The sequence below is a fragment of the Rhinoraja longicauda genome, chromosome 13, assembly GCF_053455715.1.
Source record: "Rhinoraja longicauda isolate Sanriku21f chromosome 13, sRhiLon1.1, whole genome shotgun sequence".
Taxonomy (NCBI): Eukaryota; Metazoa; Chordata; class Chondrichthyes; order Rajiformes; family Arhynchobatidae; genus Rhinoraja; species Rhinoraja longicauda.
Window position 1 is genome coordinate 8717125 of NC_135965.1, and position 17122 is coordinate 8734246.

The 17122-nt window shown below is 47.3% G+C and overlaps 1 protein-coding gene across 2 annotated transcripts in view; it reads right to left on the reverse strand.

The window, feature by feature from the left end:
- daw1 (dynein assembly factor with WDR repeat domains 1) overlaps positions 1-17122 on the reverse strand; it is a 49029-nt gene that overhangs the window by 22590 nt on the left and 9317 nt on the right. For both annotated transcript variants that reach the window (XM_078409861.1, XM_078409860.1), the window contains exons 5-6: positions 11026-11148; positions 6979-7078 (exon numbers count right to left, since the gene is read on the reverse strand). In XM_078409861.1, the coding sequence (XP_078265987.1) occupies positions 6979-7078; positions 11026-11148 (223 nt within the window). The remainder of the gene's footprint in view (positions 1-6978; positions 7079-11025; positions 11149-17122) is intronic.

Consider the following 17122-nt stretch of genomic DNA (forward strand, 5'->3'; position numbering starts at 1 on the left):
GTCTGAAGAAGGGTCTCGACCCGAAACGTCGCCCATTCCTTCTCTCCTGAAATGCTGCCTGACCTGCTGAGTTACTCCAGCATTTTGTGAATAAATACCTTCGATGAGTTGATGGTATTGGTTAACTAAAAAGCTGGGACTGATTCCAGCAGGTGGTCTGGAGCCTGGAAGAGGGACACAAGGATAATAGTGTGGCGGTCCATAGGTATCAGGCCACTCCTAGGGTCAGTCCCCTCGGCACTTGACGGACAGGCTACAGGGTTTATACTCGGGCTGTTTGGGGGAGTGATTCATCCCTGCGGTGGAACTCATTGTGAGTGGATGCTCACAACCGGAATAAAGAACTATCTAAACCTGCCTGGCGTCCAGCCCTTTTCAGGCCTCGTACAGGCCACTACACTGGTGACCCCGACGTTCATCATGCGTCGTGATGAACCGCAACAATGCACAACCGGGTCCTGCCGACCTCGATGCCGTCGCGCTAAAACTTCCAACTTTGTGGACCGAAGAGCCTGATGTCTGGTTTCAGCGCGTAGAGGCACAGTTTGCTGTGCGGGGCGTGACAGCGGACGAGACCAAATATTTCTACGTCGTCGGCGCTCTGGACCAGGCGACTGCGAGGCGAGTTAAACCTTACCTCCATGCCTCCCCCAGCAGCTAACAAATATGCGGGCCTCAAGGCCCTGCTTATCAGGAGGTTTGGCCTTAGCGAGTCCGAGCGGGCAGCTCGTGTTATGAGCACGGAGGGCCTCGGTGACCGCCGGCCGTCGGCCCTCCTGGAGGACATGCTCGCCCTTATGGGCGACCACGAGCCCTGTTTCCTATTCAAGCATGCCTACCTACGGCAGCTCCCAGCCGACCTCCGCCTGCAGCTCGCCAGCGATTCATTTACCGACACGCAGGCGCTGGGCGAGCGCGCCGACCAGCTTTGGATGGCCCATCGGGAGGAGCTGGATGCGCTGGCTATCTTTTCCGTGGCGTCGGGAGGCACACAGCAGGTCTGGGCCTCCGGCGACCGCGTCTCAGGGTGACCGCGGCGAAATCCGGCCGCCATCGGGCACCAGCACGTCGTTCCCACGCGGCCCTCCGGTAGTTCCTTCCAACGCCAGCAGAGGTTGCTGGTGGTCGGCCATGTCAGCACCACCTCCAATACCGCTGGAGGCCACCAGAGGTCGCTGGTGGGCGGCCCAGTCAGCACCATCGCCTATACCACCGGACACCAGCAGAGGGGGCTGGTGCTATTATCACCGTCGCTGGGAACCAGCAGCCGAACAATGTCGCCCACCTTGTGCCTTCCCGGGAAACGTGGGGGCCGGCTGTCAGTGATTCCTTCGGCGGTCAGCCAGATCCATTGCGTGTTCACTCAGGGTCGCCGCACCGGAGGTTGGTTCCTCGTGGACACCGGAGCGGAGATGAGCCTCCTGCCTCCTTCCATCGACGACATCCTTGCGGGCAAATGTGGCCCCCTCCTCACTGCGGCGAACGGGAGCCCTATCAGTACTTACGGGGTCTGCACGCTCGCCCTTAACTTCAGCCAAAGCTGGTTTTCGTGGGGGTTTGGCATCGCTGACGTTTCCCAACCGCTGCTGGGCGCCGACTTCCTGCGAGCGCATTTAATGCTCATGGATGTCATGCGGCAGTGCCTGGTGCACTCCAACAAGCTGAGGCCGGCCTCCCTCCACGTTGGACCCCTGTAGTCCGTGGATGCGACTTACGCGCGCATCCTGGCAGATTTCCCGGACATTACTGAACCCCACCTCCGCCCCCAAGCACGGGGTGGAGCACCACATCCCCACCACCGGACCGTCCCTGCACGCCCGACCGTGGCGTCTCGCTCGGACAAGCTCAGTCTAGCTCGGGAGGAGTTCCGCCGGATGGAGTCGATGGGCATCGTGTGCTCCTCCGATAGCCCATGGGCGGCACCGCTCCACTTCGTCCCCAAGGCGGACGGGGGCTGGCGACCGTGTGGGGACTACCGTCGCCTGAGTGATGCAACCGTCGCCGACAGGTACCCAATCCCGCACATCCAGGACTTCAATGCCCACCTGGCCCGAGTATCTGTGTTCTCCAAGGTGGACCTTGTGCGCGGGTACAATCAAATTCCAGTCCACCCCAACGACATCCCTAAGACTGCCATTATTACACCGTTTGGCCTGTTTGAATTCTTGAGGTTGCCGTTCGGGTTGAAGAACACCGCACAGGCCTTCCAACGGCTTATAGACTGTGTGTGCCGTGGCCTGGACTTTGTTTTCGTGTATTTGTATGACGTACTCGTGGACAGCCGCTCGAGGCAGGAGCACTGCACCCACCTCCGGCAGCTGTGCCAGCGCCTCAGTGAGTACGGGTTGGCCGTTAACATGTCCAAGTGTCGTTTCAGGTTGACGGCCATCGACTTCCTCGGCCATCGCGTGACTATTCCGCCCTAGCAGCCGCACTGCTGGTGGACGGGGAAACGGCCGCCTATCGCACGGCCGTGTCGGGCCTGCAGCTAGAGGACATTGTCTGTGGCCCAGGGGACGCAACGCTGCTGTGCAACGTCTCCACTGGCCTGCCGTGGCCCATCGTCCCCGTCGCCTGACGGCGCAGGGTTTTCGAGGTGCTCCACGGGCTTTCCCATCCCTCCATTCGGGTGACTGCGGCCCTCGTAGCCTCCCGCTTCATGTGGCACGGGCTGCGCAAGCAGGTTGCACACTGGGCACGCACCTGCATCCTGTGCCAGACCACCAAGATCCAGCGACACGTGCAGAAGTTCGGCGTTCCTAGGCAGCGGTTCGACCACATGCATGTGGACATCGTGGGGCCGCTGCCGCCGTCCCGGGGCATGACACACCTCTTCACCGTGGTCGATCGCTTTACGAGGTGGCCGGAGGCCATTCCGCTAGCGGACACATCGACAGCCACCTGCGCTCGGGCCTTGGCGGCGCACTGGATCGCCCGGTTCGGGGTGCCACTGGACATAACGTCTGACCGGGGGCCTCAGTTTACGTCGGAACTGTGGTCGGTCATGGCACGCCTCTTGGGAGTTCGCCTACACCACACTACGGCGTACCATCCACAGGTGAACGGGTTGGTGGAACGCTTTCACCGCCAGCTGAAGGCTGCCCTGAAGGCTCGGCTCACTGACCCAGACTGGGTGGACGCCCTGCCATGGGTTTTACTGGGGATCCGCACCGCACCCAAAGAGGACTTGGCCTCCTCCTCCGCTGAGTTGGTGTACGGGGCCTCCTTGACGGTTCCCAGGAAGTTCATTCCACCGGCGCAGGGTCAGGTGGAGCAGCCTTCGGACGCCCTGCAACGTCTTCGGCAGACGGTGGGCAGGCTGGCACCTGTGCCTACGTCTCATCATGGGACCTTCCATCCGCACGTCCCTCCTGCTCTGGAGGACTGCTAGTTTGTTTTTCTGCGCAGAGACACTCACCGGTCACCTCTCCAGCGGCCGTACGAGAGCCTCTTCCGGGTCCTGCAACACGGCTCAAACACATTTGTCCTGGACATGGGGGGTTGCAGTGAGACCGTTTCGGTTGCACGGCTGAAGCCGGCACATGTGGACATTGATCGTCCAGTGCCGGTCGTGCGGACCCGCCCGCGCGGTCGCCCTCTGTCCACGTTACCCCCTCCAGTGTCTGCTACGTCCCCTCCACCTGTCGGTCGGTCGCCGGTCCCTGCGCCGGGCGTGGTGCGCACCCGGGCTGGTCGCCTCGTGCGCCCTCCTGTCCGCTTCGTACCTCCGGTTCTTGGGGGGGGGGGGTCCTGTGGCGGTCCCTGGGGATCAGGCCACTCCTAGGGTCAGTCCCCTCGGCACTTGACAGACAGGCTATGGGGTTTATACTCAGGCTGTTTGGGGGAGTGGTTCATCCCTGCGGTGGAACTCGTTGTGAGTGGATGCTCACAACCGGAATAAAGAACTTTCTAAACCTGCCTGGCGTCCAACCCTTTTCTGGCCTCGTACAGGCCACTACAAAAGCTAGGTATGACACTAACACTACAGGAGCTCTGTCCACTGCTGTGCTATGAATGCAGGATTTTCTTGGGAGGGACTAACATGGTCAAATTTCCTGAATAACATCGTTTAAGCTAGGAATTTCAAGAATGGTGCAAAATTACACAGAAATAGTCATCGACGAGTGTCACTCCAAAGTAAAAGCATTTTTAATCACAGAGTACTGATACAAATATCTTTACATTCATACATTTTCAGGGATGTGTTTCAACCAAACAAGCAACAGCATTTGTGTAGGAAAGAACTGCAGATGCTGGTTTAAATCGAAGGTAGACACAAAATGCTGGAGTAACTCAGCGGGACAGGCAGCATCTGTGGAGTGAAGGAATGGGTGACGTTTCGGGTCGAGACCCTTGTCCAGACTCTGTAATAGCATTTTGCTGGCCTGAAGATTTAATTGTATGCTCAGATATTGCTTTGCAAGTGCTCATCACCAGGTGGCTATTATTAAGGAATTTACATGACACTTTTTTAAATCAATTTTCACAGTAAGGGAAGAGATCAAAACAATACCTATACAAAGGAACCTAAAAATAGCGTAGGAATTTAATAGATTTATTGCTGATTTTTAAAAAGAAATTGAATGTAAGATAGATAAATACCCAGATATCAATCTCGATTTATTAAAAGAAATAAGAGTAATTTGCATATGCGTTAATCTTAATTTTATTTAGGTCAGAAAACTAAACGTAATAACCCACTATTTAAGTGAATGAGGGAAACACCAGATAAATGTAAATTTATCAACTTTACACAAAATGGGAAAGTTACTGGTATCAGGTATCAGGAACAATGTGAGAACTGATCATAAAGAGGCATTGGGAAGAATGCATCTTTCATTGCTTTCATGAAATATACCTGTGTTCTTTTGAAGTCCATTGCCCCAAACTTCTAGTGCACCCAAATGGGTGTATGAAGTGATCATGGTCTAGCAAGGACATTTTCAATTATTTGCCTGCTATAAAAAGGGCACTTATCCATGTTAAGTTTAGTTTAGTTTAGTTTAGAGATACAGCATGGAAACAGGCCTTTCGGCCCATCGAGTCCGCACTGACCTGTGATCCCCGCACATTAACACTATCATACACACACCCGGAACAATTGACATTTGTATCAAGCCAATTAGCCTACAAACCTGTACATCTTTGGAGTGTGGGAGGAAACCGAAGAGCTCGGAGAAAACCCACGCAGGTCATGGGGAAAACGTACAAACTCCGTGCAGACAGCACCCACAGTCAGGATGGAACCCGGGGCTCTGGCGCTGTAAGGCAGCAACTCTACCGCTGCGCCATCGTGCCGCCCTAACACACCGTGCTACCCTATTTGACATAAATTCAATCTATCCCTCGTAAATTAGATAATTAAGACGGCACAGTGGCACAGCTGGTAGAGTTGCTGCTTCACTGCACAAGCGACCCGAGTTTGATCCTGACATCAGCTACCGTCTGTATGGAGCTTGCCCGTTCTCCATGTAACCTCGTGGACTAGGCTTGTACACACTGGAATTTAGAAGGATGAGAGGAGATCTTATCGAAACATATAAGATTATTAAGGGGTTGGACACGTTAGAGACAGGAAACATGTTCCCAATGTTGGGGGAGTCCAGAACAAGGGGCCACAGTTTAAGAATAAGGGGTAGGCCATTTAGAACTGAGATGAGGAAAAACTTTTTCAGTCAGAGAGTTGTGAATCTGTGGAATTCTCTGCCTCAGAAGGCAGTGGAGGCCAATTCTCTGAATGCATTCAAGAGAGAGTTGGATAGAGTTCTTAAGGATAGCGGAGTCAGGGGATATGGGGAGAAGGCAGGAACGGGGTACTGATTGAGAATGATCAGCCATGATCACATTGAATGGCGGTGCTGGCTCGAAGGGCCGAATGGCCTCCTCCTGCACCTATTGTCTATTGTCTATTGACTTTCTCCAGGTGCTCCGCTTTTCTCCCACATCCCAAAGACGTGTGGGTCAGCAGGTTAAATGGCCTCTGTAAATTGCCCCGTGTGTGTAGGGAGTGGAAAAGTGGGATAACAGAAAATTAGTGTGAATTGATGGTCGACATGGACTCTGTGGGTCAAAGGGCCTGTTTCCATGCAATATCTCTAAACTAAACTAAACTAAAAGGGAGACAGGAATAGGCAAATGTAAGTGGTGTTCCTTAGGGTTCTTTTGAAATTCAACAGATAAATGTTCTTGCCTTGAGGATTAATTAACATGTGACAATGGCGTTATTAATTGAGTTATTCAACTCTGTGATGAAAAGCAAAGTTTTTTCTATAAATAAAATAAAAATACTAAGGATATTTTGCCGGTCGGACAGCATCTGAGAGAAAATGAGTTCATGTTTCCAGTCAATGAACCTTCAACAGAACTATGTCCATAACATGGGCCATTGGCCCAAAGCTCTATTGATATCAATCATTAAAGCTGTTTATTCTTAACTGATTCTACCTGACCTGTTCAGTATACCCAGAATTTTCTCATTGTATTTCAGATATCCAGCATCTGCAGCTTTTTGCTTTTCAATTTGTGGTTTATCACATTACAGTATTTGTTGGGATCTAACATGAACATTTATTGTCCTTAAAAGCCCCAGTTGTGATTTTCACAAAGTATCAATGGTACTCAAAGGAAAATAGTATTATATCGTATGCATTGCATTAGAAGTGATATACAAACAATGCTCCTCATAAAGAAAACAAGAATGTTGACATATAATGATAAATTAGCAAATATCCATGAACATTAGAGATGCTTTAGGCTCACAATGCCTATCCATTTGTGAATAGGCTATCAGCAAACTAAATGAGCACCGAAAAGTAAAATGGCAATAATGGCATAATGTTATGTTATTAATGCAACACTCTCGCGCAAATAAACTCAAGTAAGTGAATTCCATATAACCATCCCAAAATGCACTTAGTGGGGGAAAATAATTATTTGCAGAAATATATTCATTTAAATCTACAAAGCTTATTAACTTACAATCTCCGCAGTATGTCCTCGAAAGGTATGGTAACATTTGCCCGTTTCAGCGCTCCATAATTTACAGGTTTTATCAAATGAGCCGGTTGCAATTTTGTCTCTAAAACAAATAAGCACATGCTTTGAGTATAACAAAGTCACTTTCATCTGAAAGACATCGCACATAAACATCTGTAAAAAGTCCTCCATTGCAAGCTGTAGCCCTGGCAAACTAAACCGCTTGCCAGGAGCTTTCCACAGTTCAAAGTTATGGTAGAAAATATGCAGAATCATTTGCTGATTGCCGTATGAAAGAAATCACTGTCCCACCTGCCCGCGTTTGGTCCATGTCTATCCTATCCATGTGCCTGTCTAACTGTTTTTTAAATGTTGGAATACCTCTTCTTGCAACTTGTTCCATACACCCACCACCCTTTGTGTGAAAAAGTTACCCCTCAGATTCCTATTAAATGTTTTCCCCTTAACTTCAAAACCTATGTCTTCTGGTCCTCGATTCACCTACTCTGGGCAAGAGACTGTGCATCTACCCGATCTATTCCTCTCATGACTTTATACACCTCTATAAGATCATCCCTCATCCTCCTGCACTCCAATGAATAGAGTCCCAGCCTACTCAACCTCTCCCTCTAGCTCAGACCGTCTAGTCGTGGCAACATCCTCATAAATCTTCTCTGTACCCTTTCCAGCTTGACAACATCTTTCTTATAACATGGTGCCCAGAACTGAACACAATACTCTAAATGCAGCCTTACCAATGTCTTATACAACTACAACATGACCTCTCAACCATACTCAATATAGATACAAAATGGTAGAGTAACTCAGTGGAACAGGCAGCATCTCTGGAGAGAAGGAATGGGTGACGTTTCAGGTCGAGACCCCTTATCAGACTCTGGGTCTAATTCTTCTATAGTCAATACTCTAACTGATGAAGGCCAGTGTGCCAAATGCCTTTTTGACCACCCTATCTACCTGCGACTCCACCTTCACCTGCATGGTTCCTTGATCCCCCTGGTCTACAACACTTCCCAGAGCCCTACCATCCATTGCGTAGGTCGTGCCCATGTTAGACTTCAAAAAATGCAACACCTCACATTTCTCTGCATTAAATTCCATCAACCATTCCTCAGCCCACCTGGCTAATCGATCAAGATCCTGCTGCAATTTTTCTCAACCATCTTCACTAAAAGTTGGCAAAACCACCCACTTTTGTATCATCTGCAAACTTGCTAATCTTGCCGTGTATGTTCTCAGCCAAATCATTGAGATAGATGCCACTAGTCACAGGCCTCCAGTCCGAGAACCAACCTTCCACCATCACCCTCTGCTTCCTTCCATGAAGCCAATTTTCTATCCATTCAGCTATCTTTCCTTGGATCCCATGCGATCCAACCTTCCAGAGCAGCCTATCATGCGGAACGTTGTTGAATGCTTTGCTGAAGTCCATTACAGCTCTGCCCTCATCAACATTTTTGGTCACATCGTCAAAAAACTCAAGATGTGTGAGACACAACCTCCCACGTAAGAACCCATGTTGACTATCCCTAATTAGCCCTTGTCCGTCTAAATGCCTGTATATCCTGTCCCTCAGAATACTCTCGAGTAACTTTCCACACTACAGATGTTAAGATAACTTGCCTATCGTTCCCACCATTTTCTCTGCAGCCCTTCTTTAATAGAGGCACAAAATTTGCCACCGTCCAGTCTTCTGGCACTCGTAAAAAAGAGGACTCGTAAATTTCAACCAGGGCTCCCGCAATTTCCTGTCTAGTTTCCCCCAATGCCCTCGGATATATCTGATCAGGCCCTGGAGATTTGTCTGCCTTCATACACGATAGTACCTTCAGCACCTCTTCAACCGTAACACTGACTGCTCTCAAGACACTTCCTTTGACTGATACCATGGGCTCATCTTCTTTGGCATCCTCATGTGTGGCACCTTATCAAACGCCTTCTGAAAATTCAGGTAAACCACATTCACTGACTTTCCTTTGTCTATCCTCCTATTTACTTCCACAAATAATTCCAACAGACCCGTCAGGCAAGATCTCCCTTTCACAGAACCTTGCTGACTTCACCCTCTTTTATGGCATGCTTCTAAGTACTCAGAAACCTCATCCTTTATAATAGACTCTAAAATAGAGTTGATTGCTGGCATCTGTTGGTTGAACAAATGCATAATATATAAACATAGCACAAAAAGTAAGGAAATTTGTTTGGTAGATTATTTCTTTGTTGTAACAATGCTTCTTGGCAATAAATCTTATACCGTTGGAAAGCCTGTTTATTTCCCTTTTAAATGGTGCCACGTTTGTAAGGAACATGCATTTGTGGGATGAGCAGCAGAGCTGAGTATATGGGTTGCGCCCATGAAAAATTTGCCAAATCTTCTCTGCCAATGCCAAACAGCTTATTCTGCTGTTGCTATTGACTCTTGTTTTGAGCTTCTGGTACCCCCAGGTGCTGACAATCAGGTGCCTGATTGGCACCTGATTGGCAGCATCTGTGAGCATGGGCCCTGCTACAGTGGTCAGTAGGTGTCTGCTCCAAGAATCGGCATGCCACGTTTGACTGATCTGGATAGGGCCCGTGCGATAGGGCAACTTCAAGCTGGTGTTTCGCAAAACCAAGTTGCGGCATTATTTGGAGTGAGCCCTAGTACCATCTCCAAAGTGAAGGCCAAGTTCCATATAACGGGGGATGTCAGAGACAGGCCGCGAAGTGGGCGTCCCAAGAAGACGACACCCGAAGAAGACCGTTTCCTCACCCTGTCAGCACTTAGGAACCGTAGGCTGTCTTCTACAGATTTGCAGTCAAGGTTTGCAGGATGATATGGCCGACGGCTCTCTGCCCAGACAATTCGGAACAGACTGCACGCAGCCGATCTCCGGTCTCATAAGGCTGCCAGGAGGCCTGCCATGACTGCCCTTCACCGTCAGGCCCGTTTGCGCTGGTGTTGGCCACACGTGCACTGGAGCCTGAACATGTGGAAGAACGTTATGTTCAGCGATGAGTCCAGATTCTGCCTACGGCAGTTGGATCATAGGGTCAAAGTGTGGAGAAGATGCAGAGAACGCTATGCTGATTACTGCACCAATAGAGTAACATCTTTTGGTGGAGGCAGTGTGATGGTGTGGGGCGGCATCTCCCTCACTGGAAAAACGAGGCTTGTCATCATTGGAGGCAATCTCAATGCAGAGAGATATCGAGATGAGATTCTGCAACCAGTGGCAATCCCATATCTCCACAGTCTGGGACCGAACTCTATCCTCCAAGATGACAATGCTCGCCCCCACAGAGCAGGGTTTCTCAGAGACTACCTCCAGAATTTGGGAGTGGAGAGGATGGAATGGCCTGCCAGCAGTCCTGACCTCAACCCCATTGAACACTTGTGGGATCAGCTTGGGCGTGCTGTTCGTGCCAGAGTGACCAACACAACCACGTTGGCTGACTTGCGACAAATGCTGGTTGAAGAATGGGATGCCATCCCACAACAGTGTGTGACCAGGCTGGTGACCAGCATGAGGAGGAGGTGCCAGGCTGTTGTGGCTGTGTATGGTTCTTCCACACGCTACTGAGGCTCCTGTTTATTAAATGAATAAATTGTTAAATTGCCAATATGTCTTGTTTTTTCAGACTTCAATCATCCAATCCACCAAACAACACCAAACAAGAGTCAATGGCAGAATAAGCTGTTTGGCATTGGCAGCGAAGATTTGGCAGATTTTTCATGGGCGCAACCCACATACTCAGCTCTGCTGCTCATCCCACAAATGCATGTTCCTTACAAATGTGGCTCCATTTAAAAGGGAAATAAACAGGCTTTCCAACGGTATAAGATTTATTGCCAAGAAGCATTGTTATAACAAAGAAATAATCTACCAAACACAAATGTCCTTACTTTTTGTGCTATGTTTATTTGGGGTGCAATTAAATTGTGCATTTTTAAATCGCCAGTTATTGTGAGGCTTAAAGATCAGATTAGAACATTACGGGCACAGGTTTATTGAGAAGTATCAGCCACCAGCAAAGAATTACTGATCTCACCCAAAAGGATTGTTGAATGCAATGGCATAGACCACATTTCTATGTCCCTCAAGTGTGTGAAGCTCTTCTCCTGATAGTGTGTCCCATATTTTACAAGTTCGGTCATAGCTTCCTGTGATAAATCTAAGTGCAAGACAAAGAGTTAGATTCATCAAAATGTAATTGCTTAAACAAAACCAAGACAAATTTTACAAGCAGGCAATCTAAAAATAACGATGCTCAGGATACATACAGTATGTTATCTGCACACAGGAATATTTTAACATGAAGGTACATTTCTGGGCCCAGGTTTTTATCTGCATTTCCCAATCCCTGGTCACTAATGAGTGCAGGCTCAAAACAAAATTAAGATAAAGCCACAACTAATCGACAAGATTAACTTTCATTAACGTCTGCAGTAATAGCACATATTTGGGATTCTGTAATAAAATGTTTCAGTTAATGAGGAAATCCAATTGCATTTGCAATTAAGTACAAGTTGGCATCCCTGTGTGGTACCTCAGCTGCACGGAGGCAGAAAGGAAAGCTCTACAGCGGGTAGTCCATAGAGCTCAGAGGGCCATCGGAACACAGCTACCAGACTTGGAGGGCATCTACAACACATGATGCCTCAGAAAAGCCACCAGCATCCACAAAGACTCTTCACACCCCTGCAACAGTCTGTTCGAACTCCTTCCATCGGGCAGACGATACAAGGCCTTCTACGCCCGCACCTCCAGACTCAGGAACAGCTTCATCCCCAGGGCCATAGCTGCTATGAACCGGTCCTGCTGAGCCAGATGGCCACAACGCATAGATCAACTTGCACTTTACCCTGTCTAAAACTGTTACAATTGTTTCGTTTCGTTGGGTTGCTGTTGTCTAAATTACTTAAATTATTGCATCGTATGGGAGGCGCATTCCCAATCTCGTTGTACCCCTGGGTACAATGACAATAAAGATATATTGTATTGTATTGTATTGTATTGTAAGTTGAAACGATACGATACGATAATACTTTATTGTCAGATCAAGTCTATAATTTTTCTTGCATCTCAGCAACTCCATTTGCAACATCAACAAAGACAATGTAAGACAAGAAACGAGGATACATATATTCACCATAACATTACAATCACAAATGACGACACATTCAAGACCCTTCAACGTACATTTGATCTGGGATTAAGTTCTATGTTTAGTTTCAGGATTTCAGAAACTTCTAGTTAATTAAGCAATCGCCCATCAAAGCTACCTCCCAGTACTGACTCAACCTTCATGTGGACAAACAGATAACGATGATTTTTTTCTGATTTCCAGCAACATGATGCAACCTGATAGTTCACAGACCTCATTCAAATATTTGTTCTGGTTTCCCAATGTCCTCCACTTTTGGGAATTGTAAAAATTATGAAATTGTGGAGTTTTAGAAACAAATTCAAGGCTGTGTTGCGATAACTTTTTTTTTCACACTGCAAAATTGTTTAAAATAATTCCTATTGAGTTCTAAACCACTTCATTGACAGAATGGCAAATTAACGTCGTTATTTGTTAACGTCAGACCTTGAGTTTCAGCTGTGGCTTGGAAAGCTTTAATTTCTTTCTGAAGAAGGGTCTCGACCCGAAACGTCGCCCATTCCTTCTCTCCTGGGATGCTGCCTGACCTGCTGAGTTACTGCAGCATTTTGTGAATAAATCATTTCTTTCAGGTCATCATTTGGAAAATAGATTGCGATATTAACATTTATTGCCAAATCAAGGTTGCAAAATTGCAGAAAACTCCACTGGAGTCAGACATTTGATGGTTGAATCCCTGTTCTAAGACTTTTCAAAACGTATTTTGGATGAGGTTAAATGAAGATCCCATGGGACTTCAAAGAACTTTAAACTCTTAACAATATGAAGATGAATGTTGCTCAAGTTACATTGCCAAAATGAAGATGGTGCCAGGGTCCAGGTTGTCTTCGAGTGGTTGCATAACATTCTCAAGGGGAAGGGCAAGCAACCACAAATAACATAGGTAGGAAAAGGGATGAAGTCTACAGAGTGACTATATGGAGTTAGGCTAAAGATTAAAAAGCAGGACTCTGAGGTATGGTAATCTCCAGATTACTCCTGGTGCCACATGCTAGTGAGGATAAGAATAGGAAAATAGAACAGATGATTGCGTGGTGCAGGAGTTGGTGCAGGGGTCAGGGATTCAGATTTTTAGACCATTGGGATCTCTTCTCAGGCAGAGGTGACCTGTACAAGAGGGGCGGGGTGCATCTGAACTGGAGGGAGACCAATACCTTGTAAGGAGGTGCGCAAGTGCTACTTGAGGGTTTAAACTAGAGAGACAGAAGAATGGGAACCAGAGTAGTAGGTCAGAAATTGGAAGGAGTGATGGGAAGAAAGAGGTCAGGGTCAGTCAGTCTGAAAGGGAGGACTGGCAGGGAGAGGTGAAGGAATATGGTGAAGCTAATGGGCAGAAGTGTGTTTATATCAATGCAAAGGGTATTGTGGGGAAAGCAGATGAACTAAGAGCCTGGAACAGTGCTTGGGATTCTGATGTTGTGACCACTGCAGAAACGTGGTTGTGAGAGGGACACGACTGGCAGTTCAATGTTTTGGCATCTAAATGTTTCAGGCATGATAGAGACGGAGGGAAAATAGGTGGAGGAGTTGCGCTATTAATCAGGGAGACCGTCACAACTGCATTCAGAGAGGACATACTCAAGGGGTCATCCACTGAGGTGATATGGGTAGAACTTAAAAATGAGAAAAGTGCAAGCACTAAATATCCCCCAAATTGCACGCAAGGGAGAAAGGAAAAGATTACCAAAAAAATGTCAAAGCACACTGCACCAAAGACACGGGTTCGATCTTGACCTCAAGTGCTGTCTGTGTGAAGTTTGCACATTCTCCCTGAGACCACGTGGGTTTCCGCTGGGTGCTCTGGTTTCCTCCCACATCCCAAAGACAGGTAGGTTTGCAGGTTAATTGGCCTCTGTAAATTACCCCGTGTGTAGGGAGTAGATGCGGAAGTGGAATAACATAGAGCTAGTGTGAACGGTTGATCGATGGTCGGTGTAGACCCAGAGGGCTGCAAATGATAAGGAGTGAGTGTGGCACAGTGGCACAGTAGTAGAGTTGCCGCCTTACAGCGCCAGAGACCCAGGTTTGATTCTGACTGTGGGTGCTGTCTGAAGCGAGTTTGTACGTTCTCCCTGTGACCACGTGGGTTTTCTCCAGGTGCTGGGGTTTCCTCCCACATTCCAGAGACGTACAGGTTAGTAGGAAAAAAAATCTGCAGATGCTGGTTTAAATCGAAGGTAGACACAAAATACTGCATTAACTCAGCGGGTCAGGCAGCATCTCCGGAGAGAAGGAATGGGTGACTTTTCGGGTCGAAACCCTTCTACAGACTAACCTTCCTACAGGTTTGTAGGTTAGTTGGCCTCTGTAAATTGACCCTAGTGTGCAGCATACAAAACTGGGATAACATTGAACTAGTTTATGAGTGATCGTTGATTAGCACAGACTCAGTGGGCCAAAAAGCCTGTTTCCATGTTGTATCTCTAAACTAAACTAATCTAAACAGGGTTGTCTTAGGAGGTGACTTTAACTTGCACAATATTGATTGGAATTTGCTGAGTGCCAAAGGCTTAGACTGGGCAGAATTTATGTGGTGTTTCCAAAAGGGTTTCTTGAAACAATTTGTGGATACCCCACCCTGAGAATGGAATATACCGGACCTTGTGTGTAGGAAGGAATGGCAGATGCTGGTTTACACTGAAGACCGACACAAAAAATTGGAGTAACTCAGCGGATCAAGCAGCATCTCTGAAGGAAAGAAATATGTGACATTTTGGCTCTGAAGAAGGATGTTGACCCCAACCATCACCTATTCCTTTTCTCCAGAGATGCTGCCTGTCCAGGTGAGTTACTATGACATTTTGTACCTATACTGGACCTTGTGTTGGGTAATGAGCTTGGCCAGGTGACTGATGTTGCAGTGAAAGAGCATTTTGGGGGGAGCGATCACAACCCAAAAGTTTTAGGATTATTTTGAACAGTGAGAAGGCTTGATCTGTGAGAAAGCATTAAATTGGAGAAAGGCGAATTACAACATTGTTAGGCAGAAGATCAGGAGGATACATTGGGAGCAGTTGTTACTTGGCAAGTCCACATCTGATATGTGGGGGTCATTTGAAGGCCAGTTGATCGAATTTCAGGACTGGCATGTTCCAGTAAGGAGGAACAAAGAGGTTATAAATTTGGTCAAAAGAAAAAAGGCAAGGTTTAAGAGGATGGAGGGCTTTTAGGAATACAGAGAAAAGAGGAAAGAACTGAAGCAGACGATTAGAAGGATCAAAAGGGGCCACAAAATGGCTTTGGTGAGTCGGATTGAAAAAAATACCAATTTTTTTTAGAATCTTACTTTAAAAACTAGAGGGTAGCCAGAGAGAACATAGTAACACTCAAAGATAAAGGAGAGAATTTGTGCTTGGTGTCAGGGGATGTAGGTGAGGTACTACACGAGTACTTTGCATATGTTTTCACCAAGGAGAAGGACATGGAGGACAATGAGATTAGTGTGGAGTACACTCATATGTAAGGGCAGTTTGAGATTAAGGAGAAGGATGTGTTGGGGCTCTTGAAGACCATTAAGATGGATAAATCCCCAGGAAGGGAAGGGATCTATCCCAGGTAAATGAGAGACAAGAGAGGAGATCGCATGAGCCTTGGCGAACATCTTTGCGTTTTCTTTAGGCACAAGCAAGAATGGAGAGGAGCTAATGTTCTTTCTTTCTTTAATAAGGGAAGTAACGACAATCCAGGGAATTATAGGCCGGTGAGCATCACATCAGTGGTATGGAAGCTATTGAACAGGATTATTTGGAATAGGGTTTACTCCTATTCATAAGGGAATGGTCTAATCATCAGCATGACTCTCTGTACAGCAGGTCATATCTTACTAACATGCTCGAGTTTTTTGAGGAGGTAACGAAGGTGATCGATGAGGGTTGGGCAGTGGATGTTGTCCACATGGATTTGGGTAACGCCTTGAATATAGTACCCTATTATGGTAGGCTTATCCAGAAGATTAAGATGCATGGGATTAGTAGCTTGGTCACAGGGATTGTTGACTTGTTTACTGATGGAAAACAGAATGCTGTGGTGGAAGGGCAATATTCCGGTTGGAGGTCTATGGCCAGTGGAGTCCCACAGGAATTAGTGCTAGGACCTCTGCTGTTTGAGGTATATATAAATTACTTGAGGTAAATGTAGACGTTGGTAAGTATGCAGATGACACCAAGATTGCTGAGGTCACCGACTGTGCAGAAGGCAGCCGAAGTAGACAGCCGGATATAGATTTACTACAGAAATGGGTGGAGAAATGGCAGATGAAGTTTAATCCAAGCAAGTGTGAGGTGTTGCACTTTGAGAGGCCGCATACAAGGGGAAAATATATACAATTAATTGGAGGACCCTTAACAGCCTTGATATACAGAGAAACCCTAGTGTCCAAGTCCATAGCTCCCCCAAAGTGGCAAAACAAGTAGAAAGTGGTGAAGAATGCATACAATATGCTTGCCTTCATAGGTCACGGCATTGAGAACAAGAGTCAGGATGCCTTGATGCAGTTTCACAGACTTTGGCGAGGCCACATTTGGAATATTGCATGCAATTCTGGTCACCCCATTACAGGAAAGATCTGGAAGCTTTGGAAGTTTACTAGAATGATGCCTGGATTCGGCCGTATTAGCTACAGGGAGAGGTTGGACTGACTTGGATTGTTTAATCTGAAAAAATGGAGGTTGCGGGGAAACCTGATTGAAGTATATAATATTATGAGAGGCATAGATCGGGCAGACAGTCAGAATCTTTTTTCACAGGTCTGAAGAATCAAATGCAAAAGAGCACTTGCACGGCAAGTTTTCTTTTTGCACAGAGAGTGGTGAGTATTTGGGGCGCACTGCCAGGAGTGGTGGTAGAGGCAGATACGATCGTGTCATTTCAGAGACTTTTGGATACGCATAAGCATTTGCGGGGAATGTAGGAATATGGACTATGCAGCAGATACGAGTTGGTCTTGGCATTATGTTCAGCAAAGACATTGTGGATTGAAGGG